The sequence below is a fragment of the Heloderma suspectum genome, chromosome 1, assembly GCF_057233095.1.
Source record: "Heloderma suspectum isolate Gila_16-S chromosome 1, 16-S_ref, whole genome shotgun sequence".
Lineage (NCBI taxonomy): Eukaryota > Metazoa > Chordata > Lepidosauria > Squamata > Helodermatidae > Heloderma > Heloderma suspectum.
This window is the reverse complement of record NC_139458.1, coordinates 73118965-73136499: the sequence shown is the minus strand read 5'-3', so window position 1 is coordinate 73136499 and position 17535 is coordinate 73118965. Positions and strand designations below refer to the sequence as shown.

Sequence of the window (17535 nt, the reverse complement as noted above, 5' to 3'; positions counted from 1 at the left end):
GTCTTTTCAAATTGGTTCATTTTGCTTGAAATGTTTATAATTAGGCTTCTTGGCCACCCTCATAAAAATGGTAACATGTCAGGCTCTGCATACCTCTAGTTAAAAATAATCCAGTCTGTGTTTATGTAGTATGTTTTGTTTTGTGTGTTTTGTGCAGGAAAGCCAAGTCCACCCCAAGCTAGCCCTCCTTAATGCATTTCAGAAAGACTTTGTGCCTTTTTTGCTGAATTACTTAAGGGAACAAACCAGTCGTATATTGACTAATGGACCATCTACCCCAGCTAAAACTCCAAACTCCAAGCTGCTTGGGATTTCTGCCAGCTATAGGAACCGAAGAACGGAATCGGAAAAGAGACCTCGCAGCATAGCAGGGTCCAGTAGCAGTCAAGGGCTGCTTTTTTGTAATGCAACCCCTACCAGTTTGCGCACCCTTGATACCAGTATTTCTACTTCGGGATCACATGGATCTTCTGCCTTAAATGGGTCAAGTGTACTTGGTTCCTGCAGTGATCCCAGCACCAGCCCAAGTCTTGGTTCAAGCCCCATTTTTTCCCACAATGAGAGACGCTCTACTCAAAAAACAAATCTAGGGAGTTTTCTTGTTGCTGCCCCCGTGAGGCGAGGCAGAAGAAAAGGTAACAGTTCCACAACTGGTTCTGGCCGGCCGGTTGCACAAGATCTAGGAAGAAGCTTGAACGATGAAGTGAAGCATGACGGTTCCTCATTGGGTTCATCAAGGCAGAGGAAAGTGAGTCCTGTCTCTACCAGTTCTCCACCTGACCAGCTTAACCTAAATGACTTGGAGGAGTTTCCACCCATGAGTACTACTGGACTGATAAAGTAAGTCTCAGATTGAGTCTTTCTTAATTCCCACTGGTAATTCTAATGAGACAGTAATTTTACAGCTTGGCTTTAAGGATCAACAAATGGAAGGAAAGAGTACTGCTAAGAGTCACCAGAGTCTGCCGCATCTGTCTTGTAGGATTGCCGGGGAGGGTGGCACTGACCTAATGACTAGTTAATTAGCAGGGCATGCTCTACTCCCTAACCCTGGTGCTGAGGCCTTCTCACTCTCAGGCTTCTGGTTGCCAACCAGCTTCAATCTCCTTCCAAATGCCAGCATTTTAAAATCACATTCTGCTCCTCTCTTACCTTCACACTCTTAAGCTGGGGTCTCCTATGTGGTGCCCATGGGTGCCAGTGTGCCTGTAGACACCTCCCTCGGTGCCTGTCAGGCTCCTTGCCCCTCCTGATTTAATTTATTAAAGTTTTATTTTTTTTAAACTGGAAAGTTGACATGCTGCAAAGCAAAGTGCTACCCTCCAGCATCATCTTTATTTGGGATCAAAAGAGTGGTTTTGCATTTTGGAATTCAGACTCCACCTCTGGCTTGTACTTAAGTTCTTGGGCAAGTTACTTTTCTTTTAGTCTTACCAGTTTGCCTTCTGAGAAGTGTTTTGTGACCGGCCCATATCCATCATGGTAGCCATTTTATGAGAGCGTCCATAAGAATCTTTCAAACTCTTGATCTAGTTTTACTTTGCATTTCAGCAAAATTAAACCATCAAGAAGAATCAACCCTACTCCAGTGAGTACGGAACGAACGCTCTCCAAGCCCAAGATGTGCTTCACGTCCACGCCTGTTGGCCAGCCTCAGACGTTTCAGTTTCAGTCTGGAAGAGGTCCTGAAGGCATTGCTGCCTCTCCAGAAGTGAGCCTAACCTCCATTGCAGGAAGCCTTCAGGAGGAAAGAGAGATGCTGAAGAAGGAACGGTACGGTGTGAAACAGATCTATCATGTGTCGTGAATGCTGCTTCAGACGTTGTCATAGAGCAGGGGTGGGGAACCTCTTTTAGCCCGAGGGCCAAAATGAATTTCAGAGAACCTCTTGGGTGCCACATTCCACTGGTCGGCAGAGCCAAAGGCAAAAGGGATGGAGCCAGAATTACAAAAAATACCAGCATATTGTTGCTTAAAGCTCTTACTGCTGGTACTTGAGCCTTAGGAGAGGAATTTCAACCTTTTAGAAAGGGGACAGAACCTCACAAAAGCCAGGAAACCACCAAATGATTGGTGGTTGAGGGAAAGCAGGGTAGGCCAGGGGCAGGGGACCTGGCCATCTGGGGAAGCCTGAGGGGCTGGATTTGCTCCCAGGGCCTGAGGTTCTACACCCCCGTTTAAGAGAAGGAGAACTGAATTGTTTCTACAGGTTGCAATGTCAGTTCTTTAAAATGGCTGTTCCTTGCATTATATTTCACATTGACATGATTGACAAGGTCAGAAGCCCCATGCTAAAGCCAAAAGGCATTCTTAGTATCACTTGTGAAAGTGACCTAATTCTTAGTGTCTTTTAACCTTGCAAATAATTGTGTTAAGATTAGAATTTGGTCTGTAATGCTGAAGAACCTTGATACAGTTGTAATATATTGCAAGTGCAGTAGAAAATGGCATTAAAGGGCACCTGCTTTATAAGGTAGTATGTGTTTCTCCAAAAAAATTACATTCTTAATTACTTGATAAATGTTTGAAAGAATATATCGATTGATATGGTGGAGCAAGGAACCTTTTTAGTTCTTAGTTCTGTCTTGGTTTTGAACTGAATTAAATCCTGGAGGAGAAGGCCATCAATGGCTACTAGTCTTGATGGCTATGTGCTACCTCCAGTACCAGAGACAGTGAGCCTATGTGCACCAGTTGCTGGGGACCATGGGCAGGAGGGTGCTGTTGCGCTTGTGTCCTGCTGGTGGGTTCATGGTTGATAGCTGGTTGGCCACTGTGTGAACAGAATGCTGGACTAGATGGACTGGTCTGATCCAGCATGGCTCTTCTTATGTTCTTAATTACAGGTCCAAGTTGTTGCATCATGCATCTTCCCCAACAGGGTTATCTTTGGATTCCAGCATGTCCAACAAACTTAATGTTGGTTGGAATGGGAGTCTCCTTGCGGAAAACCAGTTGGTAACCTCTGCAGATGTCAGCAAGGTTTCCTGCAGGAAACAGCTGGAAAAGCTTGCTCAGCTTTATTCATTTTGCATAGCAGGTAAGGAGATGGGGAAAAGGTGACATTGAGCACTTTGAATTCATATTGATTTAGGAGGATGCTAAGAATGGCAACCCGTAGAAATGTTCTGAAACTGAAATGTTAGTAATGGAGATATTTTAGATGAATTAGATTCTGTTCGCCTAACTACACAACTACCTTCCTAATTTAAAAGCCTAATGGTGCAACCCTATGCATGTTCAGACAGGAAAAAATGTCCTACAACTTCTAGTATTCTCCACCCAGCCATGTAGGACATTTTCTATCTAAACACACATAGAATTGGATCCTAAGGGACGGTATATCTTATTATGGGCTCTCTGAACTGCAAAGCCGTAATAGTAGGAGTAGTAATTCAGAATTAATATGCCAAGAGAATCCAGGTTCTGCTCAAATTCTCTAAATTAGCCTTCCCCTACAGATGCTTTGGACTACAACTCCCAGAATTTCTGACTATTGGCCATGCTGACTGGGGCTGATGGGAGTTGAAGTCCAAAATGTCTGTAGGGTACCAGGATGGGGAAGGCTGCTCTAAATTCTGAATAATCTATCCAGATTGACACCTTTGCATAAATGTGCTTATTTTGTATAATTCTGTTTCTCCTTGACTAGGGGAAGGACTATGGTGGGCACTGAAGTTCCAATCCCTGATAAATGCAAATCTGATCATTCCCTCTGCTTCTCAGATTATCTCATGCTTTGGATTATTCTGTCACTACAAACCTGCATTTTCAAATGTGACTAGAAACAATCTTTAAAAAAAAGAAGCAGAGGCTCTCAGGATGTTGAATTGCATGCCAAATGTTAAATTCTGTCCTTGCATAGAATTGCAAAGTCAAGACAGACCAGGCCTTAGGCCAATGGCAAGCAACCTTTTTTTTTCTGTTAAGGGCCACATTCCCTTGGGGCTGCATGTTGGCAGTAGGTGGGGCTAGAGGCAGAAGTGGGCAAGGCATTGCTTTTGTTGTCTGTCTGTTTCTCCCTCCCTACCGCTCCCTGTCTCTTATTACCGGCTCCAGGTTGTTGAGGGCCCTTGAGCAAGAGACCCTCAATGGACCCCCTCCCTCAGTGAGTCTGTCTTCTCACCACCATTATCACCAGCCACTCTTGCTTCTCCTCCTCTTTCTCATCGTTGCTACCACTTGCTTCCTTGCTTGCTTGCTTGGTAGGCAGAGAGCCAGTGAGCAAGTAGGTAGTAGCATCTCCTCCTCCTCACCATCACCACCATTGTCTGGGCCAGAGGCAAGTGAACAAGCAGGTTCAATGATGAAGAGGAGGAGCAACTCCAGGGGACTCTTTATCAGTGGGCCCCTGCTGGGGTGTGGGTCCTTGGCAGATGCCTAACCATGCCTATGGCCCTTCTCTCTCCCTCTCCCCTGGCCTGTGGGCTGCTGGGGGAGGGACAGATTGCTTTTTCCCAGAGGTGTGCAGAGGGCATTTGAAATTAGGCTGGGGGCCACAGGTTGCCAATCCCTATCTTAGGCAATTCTCAAACACTGATTAAAATTTTAATGTGTTGGAGATGTAAAAAGGAAAGAAATGAACAATATATTTCTTTTAAAAAACCAACAAAAATCCTTTGTATTTAAGCGAATTCCATGCTGATCTTCAGATTTGGCAAAACACTTTACTTGAGGTTAATTTTAATTGTAGATAGTTTTATCTGTCTTTTAAAATGTAATTTATATAGTTCACTTTTAAAAGTGTATACCACTCCTGAGCTAAAGATGATAGGATTAAAAATAGTTAATGAACACATCAAAGGTCCTTTTGAATAATTAGCTCTGTTCCTTTCTGTTTTTGCAGAAAACCTGGTGCCAAATATCTTCTCCGAGTTTTTCTTTGTGTTGCAGTTGTTAACAGCTAAGGGAACTTCTTTTGTGGAAGACAGGGAGAGTGACCTGGATTTCAGTAAGGAATATAAAGGTCAGAAGTTGTGTTGGATAAAGATCTTTGGCTGTTAAATGTGATATAGATTTAACATATGCTAAGCAAAGTTAGAGGAGTTTTAAGACCTTGAATTTCACTTACAGTATGCCAGGTGTATGATTTCCATATATGATAAGACAGTGGACATTAACAAATTGGCTGTGTTTGGACACTCAGATCTTGGCTTAATAAGTTAGGATATGCAAGGACTTTGTGCATTGATGCTCAGCCCCTTTGCACCGACGTTGTGCTAGTAGGGAAGCAAGCCAGGAAATTGTAGTTAATCACAGCTTATGTCTGCACTGGCAAAGTATGGTTAATGGCTTATAAACAAGCCAGGATTCAGAAACCAACTTTTAACCATGGCTTCATAACCTGGCTTGTTTGAAAGCCATCAACCATAGTTTCCCAGTTTGAATGTAACGGGATTTGATCATTTTAATTGGGCCATTAGAAATTTAGTGGCGAGAGAGCGCTACACACACACAGACACACACACACGGTACTGATTTCTCTGGTAACCTTAAGAAAGTTGGAGTATAACTATATTTGGCACCTTTTCATAATATTTGGTCCTGTTGCCAGATACACTCACTGCCAAAGTATTTCTTTAAAAAAAACTCACATGAAAGATGTGGATAGCCTATTGGTATCAGTGGAAAATAATGTTTCCATGTAAACTTGAACAATCTAAAAATCCAAAGTGAAATTTGAGCTTTAAATAAGGAATCATGTCCATTTGGCACCAGCTCTTCATGTTTGCTTAGGGCAGGTCTTTTTAATTTTGTCTTATGACATTGCGTTCAAAACAGCTTGATAAATTGGTGTAACCCGTTTGGTGTTTGGCCTTCCTTAGGTGTATGAGATAAATGAGCAGTGCTGGAAGCAGGGATGCTGCAATTTGTTTCTGACCAGTGACTGACCTGCCTGTGTTCTGTGGGATGTTCTTACAGAGAATCAATGCTTCCTCTGTAGAGATTACCTACAGCTTTCTATCTAGTTACTTAACTTTAAAAAACTATTATATTTTGTTTACAGATGCAGTAGAGAGGCAGCACTTCTGCAGTGTACACAACTGTGTTTATTTTGCTGTGCAGGTCTTGAATTATCAGTTTGAGTAAGTGGAATGGTTTGGGATGTGCTTATAAATATACATATACTTGCACCTTCAAATGCTTACTTTATTGCAGTCAGTTTATGGGTTGTATCCAATATTAGTCTAACTTTTTCCATTTTTTACGTAGGACTAACGTTGGATACAACCCTCTATGTCAGGAGTAGGCGAACACCCAGGCCACATACAAGACCCACCCACCCCATTTTAAGTGCGCTCCCTGTTGCCTTTTCCCAGTAGGAGGGGACAGTAGCAAAGCAAACCTCAATGATGGCTTTTAAAAGGCCAAACTTAGCTTTAAAATTAGGCACGGACCTTGTTTTAAAGCTGAATTTGACCTTCTTAAGCCACTGTCGTTTTTCACTGCCAAAATTTGGCAGCAAACCATTGATTGCTTTAGTGCTGTTGCTGCTGCTGTTGAAATTTGTCCTGGAGTCCCCAAAGTTGCCCACCCTTGCTTATATGTTGACTAGTTTGCCTCGCATTGAAAAAGAGAGAGAAGAAGAAAAGAACTCTAAAGTTTGCTAAAGAAAAAGATAGGAAGTGATTGAGAGAACAGCGAGGCCTTGTTGAAAGAGAAACGAGAACAAGCTCTGTCCCAGGTGGAGGCATGGAAAGAACTAGGAGGGAGGAACCACAGAGACCAGGACCAAGGCAAAAAGCCTGGTCACGTGTTCCTTGTCTGTCCTGGGTGGTGAGAGGAGTTAATCCATGATGGATGTCTTCTGCACACTGAATCAGAATGGAACTTCACGGTAAGTACCCAACTTTCCAATCGGAGTGGGTAAAAAAAAGAGAAATATGATACAATACACATAAGGCGATACTAAAACTAGTCTTACAAAACAGTGGTAAGCGTATTGGATGTCTCACAGATCAGGGAAAGCTTGTGTGAAAAGAATTGCTTTCAGCAAGTGATGGAAACTCAAAAATGATGGTGCTTGCTAAATACTAAATCTTTAGTAGACACAAGGTGAACACTGTGGTACTGTTAACAAAACTTGTATAGCTGAACAACGGGGTCTGGCAGGGAGATATTGAAGTGGTTCCTCAAGTAGGCTGGTTGCAGAGACCCATAAAGTATCCAACTAAATTTGGATTTGTTTTTTCAATTAATACAATATTGTGACCCTATTCCTTGTTGCTGTTGCCTTGGCAGAATTGTATCTCATTTAGAGAAAGGGACGCTGAAGCTTTTGGCTGAGAATGACAGGATTGCATCCTTTTCCCCTGGCTTGCATGAGAGGCTAATGGCAGCCTTTGAAAACAGCACAGCAAAGGTAAAGACTAAGTAGCCACTGGAAGAACTGTGTGAAATCATGGTCTGTCCAATGCTTCTTGGGAATTGAAACATTTTTTTCTTGAAATCCTAGCCACTATTTATGTTACTTGAGTGGCTGGGTGACCAGCCAGATGGGCGACTAATAAATTTAATAATAAAATAAAATACCTGCTGCAGGGGTTGGAAGAAGGTGTTCAGATATTTTGGACTTCAGCTCCCAGCAGTCCTGACCATTGGCCATGCTGGCAGGGACTTCTGGGAGTGGAAGTCCAAAATATTTGGAAATCACCTTCTGTCCACCCTTTGGCCTACAGTATTCATCCTCCTCTACAAACAGAGATTAGGTTTTTGGGCATCTCTTTGGAGTGTGCATAAGAAACTTCCTCTACAGCCAGAAATGACAACTGCATTAATGTAATTGAAGAGTTGGGAGTGCTAAAAAAGACAGTGTGAGATAATGAGGTCGACTAGCATTTTGTGGGTTAGAAAAGGTTGACTTAGTGAGAGCTGACCAGTCAGTACATGTTACATCATTAAGGGAGCAATCCTATGGGGATAGGTGGCCGCCTCCGAACTCGGAGGTGACTGCCTATCCAACGCAGGTCAGGAGAAGTCCGGAAGGGATTGTCCCCTCCGCATTTCAACCGCCCTGCATTTGTGGCTAGATAGCCGATTTCAGCAGTCTAGTTGCAGGAAGTCGGAGTGGGGGAAGTGGCAGTCGAACGACACACTGGATGTGTTGTACCGGCATTTCCAAGTTCCCCACCCCGGCACGCCCCCAGGAATGCCCCGTTTTCGCCGCTGCGTACTCCTCTTCCAAGTGAGGGGCTGTTCTGCGCTGCCTACGAGGCAGTGCGGGAGGGGGTGAAGGTTGACTCTCAGGGAACCGACCTCAGACCACAGGCTCTGAGGTCGGTTCCCGGGAACCATCTTATCCTTCGGCTGTCCAGCTGCTAACGGCCATAGGATTGCACCCTCAAGCTAACTAACTGGACGTTAAACTCTAGCAACCAGCATAACAGTGCAGAAGGAAAAACAAGTTGTAATTCCAGCCTCTGGGTTTGTTTGTGTGTATGCGTGCTTTTGATGGGCTGCATGTTAAATCAGGAGACTTATGTTATGCTTCTACATTATTTTGTATATTTAACAGGTTTCCCTGTTGCTGCCTTCATGTGTGCAGTCAGTTTCCTTTCAGCCAGAAACTGATGATCGGTCTAACTTTTCCAGTGATAAGGCATTTCATATTTTTAAGAAACAAAGGTGAGTAGTCTCTGTTTTCCTTCATGGGAAGTTATGATGATGTAGTATTTGACATTTGATTTTGTTTGCAGCAGAAAATGGGAGTGCAGTTATCATCTGTTCTCGAAACCCATAGGCTGGTTCAGACATGTATTCCAAGCTTCATAAACTATGTTTTATAAAGCTGGTAACAAGATAGGGACCATGCACTCCTCCCTCGCCTCTCTTCTCATCCTTTGGTGTGGAGATCTTGGCTTGTTTTCCTTGTTATGTCCAATGTTAGTTAACTAGTAAGCCATCCTGGTTTGTTGTTCTGGTTAGTTAACTGACATTAAACCAGAGTTCCCCACTTCGGTCATAACAGGAAACTCTGATTTGTTTTAAATCAGGATCTGATTCTGAAACTGGCATGGGAGGTTAAGGGAGGAACATGTGACCTTGAAGATCATTCCCAGCTTCTTAAACCATAGTCTTCTGATAGTGCCTTGGGAGAAAGATTTGATAGTAATTGAACAGCAAAGCTATGTATCGTTTGACCAGCCATTTCCCAAAACACTTGTCTTAATTTTTAAAGAACAATTATTGAACCTTGACCAATTATTGTGTGGATGTTTTATCTGAACTACAGTATCTAGATCTGGGCTGAAAAAGAGCATCACTCCTAAAGAAGCTAATAATCTTTCCTTAAGAGTGTAGTTATTAACATTTGGGTACTCCCTGCAAAATCAAATTGTTTTTCCTGACTTTATGATGTAAGACCTCCCTTTTTTCTAATAACATTTAGGGCTCAAGCCTATGCATATTTAAATAGACAAAGATCCTACCACTCCCAGCATTCCCCAACCAGCATGGCTGGCCAGAGAATGCTGGGAATTGTATGACTTTTTCTGTCTAACCATGCATAGGGTTGCACCCTTAATGGATCATTCTTGCTTATTCACTTGCTTAACCTGTATTTCTTTCTGTATTTTGTCATAATTAGTAATGTTTTTGTAATCTATTTTATTCACCCTCTCTCATATTTTGGTCAGAAAGCCCTATTTGTTTATCAGTACGCTGAAGCTGATGTTCTAGTTTACTGGTCTTGGACACCGCCCCCACCCCCATTCTAGAATTTAGTCATCACTGTTTTTGGAATCAGACCTCCTATGGGATTTTCTTGCCATAAACAGGAAGGTGCAATTTTTATGCTTTTCAACCCACTTCACATAGAAAGCAGGTAACCCAAGTAAAAATGAATCAATAAAACAAATCACTTAATGGGTTGTTTTTCCACAAACAAGTCAAAATATATAACTATTCAGTCAATTAGTCAGGCATCTCAAATAAACCTTCACAATTGACATAAGCAATTAATCATCAATGAGTAAATTTAACGATCTATTGCTCAGCTGAAGAAGAAAGAGAAATACATTCAATGATACGCACTGAAAAAAGGTGTTGCCAAAAAAAGACCTAGACTATTATGTGTTTCAAAAATAAGTCTTTATCTGCAAGCAGGATAAAAATATAATGAAGTTCTTCTGCTGGCTCTTGCTTCTGTCAGTGGAACTGGGAGTGGATGATTCCCCTTCCTTCCCCCTGCATGCCCCCCAAATCTGTTCCAGGGGTTTGTACCTCCAGAGCAGATATTGGATGGGGCAGGGGAGGGAATGGCGGCATGGAGCTGCAGAGGAGGAGGAGGAGAGAGGGGGAAAGTCTTGTTGCATGAGTGAACATCTGTTGGTTTCCACCCATTATTTTATATTTAAGTAATTAATAACAAAAGTTATCTGGGCAGACTTTATGATAAAAGAATAAAAACAATACCTAATAAAACAACAGTAATCATCACAAGAAATACAGTACAAAATATATAAAAGCAGCCATTCTAACCCTCTATGGGCAAATCTAAACTGTAAGATCTAGAATGTCAAATGCCTATGAGAAAAGGAATATCTTTGCCTGGTGCCAAAAAGATTAGTTTGTGGGGGCCAGGCAAGCCTCACTGGGGAGGGCATTCCCTAAGTGGGGTGCCACAAGCAAGAAGGCCCTCTCTCTTGTAGCCACTCACCTAACTTCATTTGGGGCACCTGGGGATGGCCTCCAAAGATGACCTAAGGGTCTGGGCAGGTACATATGGGAGGAGATAAAAAAACCTGTTTTTTAGGTCAGGGATGGAGAACATGTGGCCTTCCGATGTTGCTGCTTCCAGTATCCCATCACCATTGGCTATGCTGGCTAGGGCTGATGGAAGTTTCAATCCAACAACATCTGTAATTCCACACCTTCCCTACTGTGGCTTTAGGTCAGGGGTGCAGAACCAGCAGCCCACGGGGCACCCCAATCCAGCTCATGCAACCTCATGGAGTTCCTCCAGTGCTGGGGCTTAGGCTCCAAGCCCCGCCCCTTAGAGGAAACATCTTGGAGGTCATCCCTGCTGCTGTCTCTGATCTGAGATAAAGCAGGGATTCCTCTGATGACGCGTGCCAGCAGCAGAACCCCCACTGTTATCTCCAATCTAAAATCGGAGACAGATAGCTCTGGGGATGAGATATGGCAGGGCAAGTGCTTTTCCCCATGCACAGGTGAGTCCCAGCGCCCACTGCTTCTCATCCCCACTGCAGTCTCCAGATTGGAGATAGCAGCAGGGATGAGAAGCAGTGGGACTCAACTGCACAGAGAAAGCCCAGGCTGCCCCATATCCCTGCTGCAACATTGGGGATGTGGGGCAACCTGAGCTTTCCCTGGACTGGGAGGAGGCATGCTTCTGTGCCTCCTTCCAGCGCCAACAAAAGAAAAAAAGGTTATCCATGGATGTGGGCTGACATTAGGGGACGAGACCATGAACCTGACATGGCATCATTTGGCCCACAGGGTGGGGTACAATCCGTCCCCCACTCCAAAACAGTTCTGTACACCTGATTTAGGTGCTCTGGCCCCAAGCCATTTAGGGCTTTAAGGATTATCACCAGCTGGCTGCACCACCTAACCGAGCAGGTGACCAACCCACCAACAGTAGCTCTGTCTTGTGTGGATTGAGCTTCAGTTTACTGGTCCTCATCCAGTCTTACTACCTTGCTCAGGCACCAATCAGGGCATCAGCTGCCTCACCTGGATTAGATGAAAAGGAGAGGTAAAGCTATTGTCATCTGCATATTGGTGACATGTCAGCCCACATCCCCGGATAACCTCTATCAGTGGTTTCATGTAGATGTTGAATAACATGGGGATTAAAATTGAGCCCTCCAGAGCCCCATCTTGAAATGGCTGTCCAAGTAGGAATGGAACCACTGTAGCACAGTGCTCCAACTTAGACAGCTGATTGAGAAGAATACCATGGCAGAAGGTATGAAAAGCTGCTGAGAGGTCCAAGAGAACATACAGGGTTGCACTCCCCCTATCTCTCTTGGTACAGGTTGTCCCACAGGGTTGCTAAGGTTTGGGGTTTCTGTCCCAAGACACACACCCTCTCCTGGTATGCCACACTAAAGAGGAGGTGCACAGCTTCTGTTTGTAGCAAATCCATTTGGAACTCTTAAAGATTAGCCCCAGAAAAAAGAATGCTGGTGCCATGGAAAATAATAGACCTTCTTGCCACTGTTAATGTGGTCCACAGATGAAGAGATAAGCAAGTTTGGAATGCAGCTGGAGCATATGCATTTGATCTGCTCAAGCCATACGGAGTAAAAGCTACAGCATCTTCATTGCTCCCCCTATGGATACGCCTTTTTCTCCCCATCTCCTATTTAAAGCAAGGTGGTCACTTAATTTGTTTTTGATTCTCTAATCTAAGATTTCTGTCAATTGTAGGCTGCAGAATTAAATTTCTTGCAGGAATTGGTAAATTCTGTCACAGTTATGGACAGTTGTAATCGCCGGGTTGGGTAACGTGTTGCCCTCCAGAAATTTTAGCCTGTGACTCCAATCAGTCCTAGCCAGCATAGCCAATGGTAAGGCATGCTGGGAGTTGTAGGCCAAAAGTCTGCCCACCCCTGCTGTAGACCATGGCACCATTTATGTAAGTTGATGGTACGTCTGATCATTGTGATTTTGGATTTTGAAGCTAACCTGTCTGCCTTGTTCAATAGAGATATTTTCTATGAGTTGCTGCGTGAATGGGAAGATAACTGTGAAAGAACAGGCTGGGATTTTGAGAAGTGTCTAGGAGACAGAATCAGGTAGGACTCTTTGGTGAAACAATTTAACAAGATTTTGCAAAGTGCTCTTTAACTTGTAGAATGCCAAACAGATTGCAGTGCTGCCTCGCCTTTACTGCTGATGCTTCCTGTGATCCATTGAGCAGCTGCTTGCCCAGTTTCTTCAGGAGGATTACCTTTAGGCCATGGACTGTGGCAGTTGGGAATTGCCTCTGCTATATTAGGCTCTGTACAAAGGATGGGTTCCCGTGGTATGCTGGGACATGTGGCAGAAGTGACTCAAGGCTGATTATGTCACAGTTACCTAATAAACTTGTAGCTGTAGCCTCAGACAAATGAAACCTCACTTCAACGTCTTGTAAAGTTGAGCATCTTTTGATTTGGTGGTGTGCAGGAGGTTGCAGTGAGAGGGGGGATCTGATGAATTTTACCCATCGGTAGTGGAGAACAAAAACACATTCTGCAGCTGGTAATTTTAAGAATGAGAACTTAGTCTGGTGCATTAGTATTAGCTACTTTGTTCATAGAGGAGGAGAAATAATGTAAATATTTTTGAAGAGGTTAGGAGAGGCTTCTCAGTTCACATATAATTTAAAAAGCAGTATTTTAAAATATTGAATTCATTCAGATATTTGCTGTTTTCTGGATATCCACATGGATATTAAAACATTAACTTCTGATTTTCTTCTGATTTATTTGCAGTAGTAGTAGTTTGTTTCTTGTTTCGCAGGGTTATGATGGCTCAACTTTCAGCAGCTTGCAACTACAGCCACTTTGCGAGGCTCTTTCAGAAACAGCTTCTTCAGGTAAAGGATTGTTTGCATTTCCCATGAGCCAAATAACATGTTTTGCTGTGAGGCAGCAAGACCTTCATGGTAGCATCGGCTGCTGGGCGGTATAGAAATGAAATGGAATGAATGAATGAATAAATAAATAAATAGTGAAATCTTTCTTCCGCTCACTTCTGATATGTGGGAGACAAAACTTGGAAAATGGTATGCAAATTAATTCATAATCTAATTTCCATTGTTGGTATTTTGCATAGAGGAAAAATGGAAACTTCATTTGTTATTTGTAGATGTTATGCCCACTTAATAGGTTATGGATTGGATTGTAGAGAAATTGGAGGGAGGGGGAACACCCTTATTCTTAATAGTAAAGCAAATACATTGCAAGTGGTTCCAACCATTGTTCATTTTTTGCTTTTAGTCAACAATATTTCCGTTTTTGTGGGACTCCTTTCTGCTGTAGCTTACATCAGCCTAGCCCTGGTGGCCATGATGGCTTAGAATGATAGGCGCTTCAGTGCAACACATCTGGAGGCCGCCAGGTTGGGGAAAATTGGCTTATATGCTAAAGAACACATCTGAAAAATTCCTGAACCATTACAGTTGCTTTGAAGAATTGGGTAGTGTCAGCTTTGAACCCAGGTTGATGCACATCTTTGAACTCAAATCAAGACCTTATACCCTGTGTTTTCTTTAGCAGTCTAATGTTTTAGCACTAGGCTAATAAAAGAAGCAGTAAAAGCAGCACCACAGAGCTTGAGTTCATTTCATTGTATTTTTATTTATTTTATTTATTAAATTTATTAATCGCCAATCTGGCTGGTCACCCAGTCACTCTGGGCGATGTACAAAGTATATAATAAAATAGTTTAAAACAATAAAATTCTACAGTAAAAACATTTTCTAAAATACCCTAACCCACCCCAAATGCCTGCCTAAACAACCATGTTTTTAATGCAAGGCGGAAGCTCGTTAAAGAGGGGGCATGGCGGAGTTCCCTAGGGAGGGAGTTCCACAGAGTGGGGGCCACCACAGAAAAGGCCCTGTCCCTCGTCCCCACCAGTCTAGCTATCCTGGCTGATGGGACAGAGAGAAGGCCATCCGAGGCTGATCTTGTTAAGCAGCCTGTCTGGTGTTGCTGGAGGTGCTCCTTAAGATAGGCTGGGCCAGAACCATATAGGGTTTTAAAGGTCAAAACCAACACCTTGAATTTGGCCCAGAAAACAACTGGTAACCAGTGCAACTCCTTCAGCACTGGAGTGATGTGATCTCGCCGGCGGCTGCCTTTAATCAGGCGAGCTGCCGCATTCTGTACCAGCTGTAGCTTCCGAACCATCTTCAAGGGTAACCCCACATAGAGCGCATTACAGTAGTCTAAATGAGAGGAGACCAGGGCAGGTACTACCGATGGGAGCAGATGGTCGGGAAGGAAGGGGTGCAGCCGCCGTATCAGATGGAGTTGGTACAGCGCTGTCCAGCTCACAGCTGACACCTGAGCCTCCATGGACAGCTGGGAGTCCAAAATGACCCCCAGGCTGCGGACCTGGTCTTTCAAGGGTAGCCGTACACCATTCAACACCAGGTCAACATCCCCCAGCCTCCTCTTGTCTCCCACCAAAAGTACCTCAGTCTTGTCAGGGTTCAGCTTCAGCTTATTCCTCCCCATCCAGCCCCTCACTGTCTCCAGACATTTGGACAGGGATTCTACGGCCAACCTTGGTGAAGATTTGAATGAGAGGTAGAGCTGCGTGTCATCCACATATTGATGACACCACACCCCGAACCTCCTGATGATAGCCCCCAGCGGCTTCGCATAGATGTTAAATAGCATGAGGGAGAGGATGGAACCCTGTGGCACCCCACAAGTGAGCGGGCATGGGTCCGAAACCTCCTCCCCCAGTGCTACCCTCTGGTACCTCCTCTCCCAGTGCTACCCTCTGGTACCACCATAATACGGTGTCTCCAATGCCCAACCCCTCCAGGCAGTCCAGGAGGATACCATGGTCAATGGTATCAAAAGCTGCTGAGAGGTCAAGGAGAACAAGGAAGAAGCATTCACCCCTATCCAGAGCCCTCCTCATATCATCCACCAAGGCGACCAAGGCCGTTTCTGTCCCATGCCCAGGCCTGAATCCCGACTGAAATGGGTCTAGATAGTCGGCTTCTTCCAAGTGTGCCTTCAACTGCATTGCAACCACCCGCTCAATCACCTTGCCCCAAAATGGCAGATTTGAGACTGGGCGAAAGTTGTTCCGAACTTGGGGATCCAAGGAGGGCTTCTTTAAGAGTGGTCTTATCACTGCCTCCTTGAGGGCTGATGGCATCACTCCCTCCTCAAGGGATGCGTTCACCACCGCCCTGATCCCCTCACTCAGCCTCTCTCTGCAGCCCATAATGAGCCAAGATGGGCAAGGATCACGTAAGCAGGTGGTTGGCCTTACAGATGAAAGCACCTTGTTCACTTCATCAGGAGGAAGAAGCTGGAACCGATGCCACAAAACCGGTTTGCCACAGGCCGCCTCTTGCTCACTAACTGTATCCACAGCGCACGGAATAACACTCCTAATCCGATCAATTTTATCTGCAAAGTGCCTTGCCAAGGCCTCACAGGAGGCCTTAGAATGCTCCAGTGGTTCCGGAGCCACTGTAAGCAAATTGTAAGCAAAGCTGTGTTTTGAAGTGGTGTCTGTAGATATGAATCCTATCTCTGCACTGCTTGACCACTGCTGGTAGTTTAAAAGATAAAAAACCTCACTCAGTGTTGCACTCAAAAATAAGTGCCTTTGTGAATCAGGTGTAAGCCAACAGGTACTGGTGTAAGCTAAGGAGGATACTGTGTATGGTGGTGGATTTCTTGGTGATACGGGTAGAAAAATCTTATGCCCTTTCCATCTTGCTCCCCTTCCCCTCTATTCCAAAGATGTGTAAAGGTCCAGTTGGTGGCGGCACAAGTTGGGGAGACACCCCAGACCAGGATGTCCTTAACATGCTGGGTTCAGATAATCTGAGCCGATTGAAGAGGCTACAAGAGAGATTCCTCGTTCCTCAGAGTATCAAAGGGCCTTGCCCACCTCCTTCCTTCCCTGGATGCCAGCAGTTCTTCAGGGACTTCATCCTCAGTGCAGGAAGGTTAGCTGCTTGTTGCTATTCCTGTCTAGGCCAGAGGTAGGTGACCTGGTGCTCGCCAGAAATATTGGACTTCAGCTCCCATAAGGCCCAGCCAGCATGGCCGATGGTCAGGGATTATGTGAGTTGTAGTCCAAAACACCTGGACAGTACCAGCTTGCCTATGTCTGGTCTAGGCTGCATCTAGGTGCATGGTGGCTATTGTCAAAGACATTTGCCACAATACTGGATGTTATCCTGACATGTTCCCAAGTATATGGTGGGGGGCGGATTGGATGCAGCCCCGAAAGACCTTATTCCATTGTTCCCAGTGTTCCTTAATATACTTATAGTCTTGGTTAGTAGAATGTTTTCCAGGCTCTACAAAGCAAAGTGAAATTGCACTGTTCAGGTCGAAGGAAATGGTGCTCGGTGCTGGGAAAAATGTGTGAGATGGCTCTGTGGTTTGCTCTGCAAAATCACACAAAATACAGATAGATCTCCTTAAAACGAGTGACAGTTTGTCTGTATTACAAATGTGTGGTTAATTTATAACCCCATTCATGGCTGTGAAAGCTAGAAATGTCTGTTAAAAATTATCTACGCAGAGATACTAACATTTACATATAGCAACATAGGCTAGAAACTGTATGCTAACTGTAGTAAAAAAAACAGAAAAGAAAAAAAAGTGGAATTGCTTTGCACTGGGATAACTAAGGGCATATCTACATCATTTTTTTTTTTTCACAAGTAGTATCCTGGAATGTACCTCAAACTTCTGTTGCAAGCGGTGCTTCCTCCTGAATGGTGTGCCTGATCATATTCCCACTTCTGTGTTTTTCCCAGGAAGGTTAATACCTCATTGATTTTTGTGCAGTGTCTAAAAGAATGGCATGGGG

The 17535-nt window shown here is 44.1% G+C and overlaps 1 protein-coding gene across 2 annotated transcripts in view; it reads left to right on the top strand.

Moving 5' to 3' along the window:
- The window catches only part of CDAN1 (codanin 1), a 58246-nt gene that overhangs the window by 3865 nt on the left and 36846 nt on the right, over nt 1-17535 (top strand). For both annotated transcript variants that reach the window (XM_084846701.1, XM_084846691.1), the window contains exons 2-11: nt 158-840; nt 1552-1773; nt 2847-3040; nt 4847-4966; nt 6008-6086; nt 7243-7363; nt 8516-8625; nt 12675-12764; nt 13474-13549; nt 16452-16660. In XM_084846701.1, coding sequence (XP_084702827.1) covers nt 158-840; nt 1552-1773; nt 2847-3040; nt 4847-4966; nt 6008-6086; nt 7243-7363; nt 8516-8625; nt 12675-12764; nt 13474-13549; nt 16452-16660 — 1904 coding nt within the window. The remainder of the gene's footprint in view (nt 1-157; nt 841-1551; nt 1774-2846; nt 3041-4846; nt 4967-6007; nt 6087-7242; nt 7364-8515; nt 8626-12674; nt 12765-13473; nt 13550-16451; nt 16661-17535) is intronic.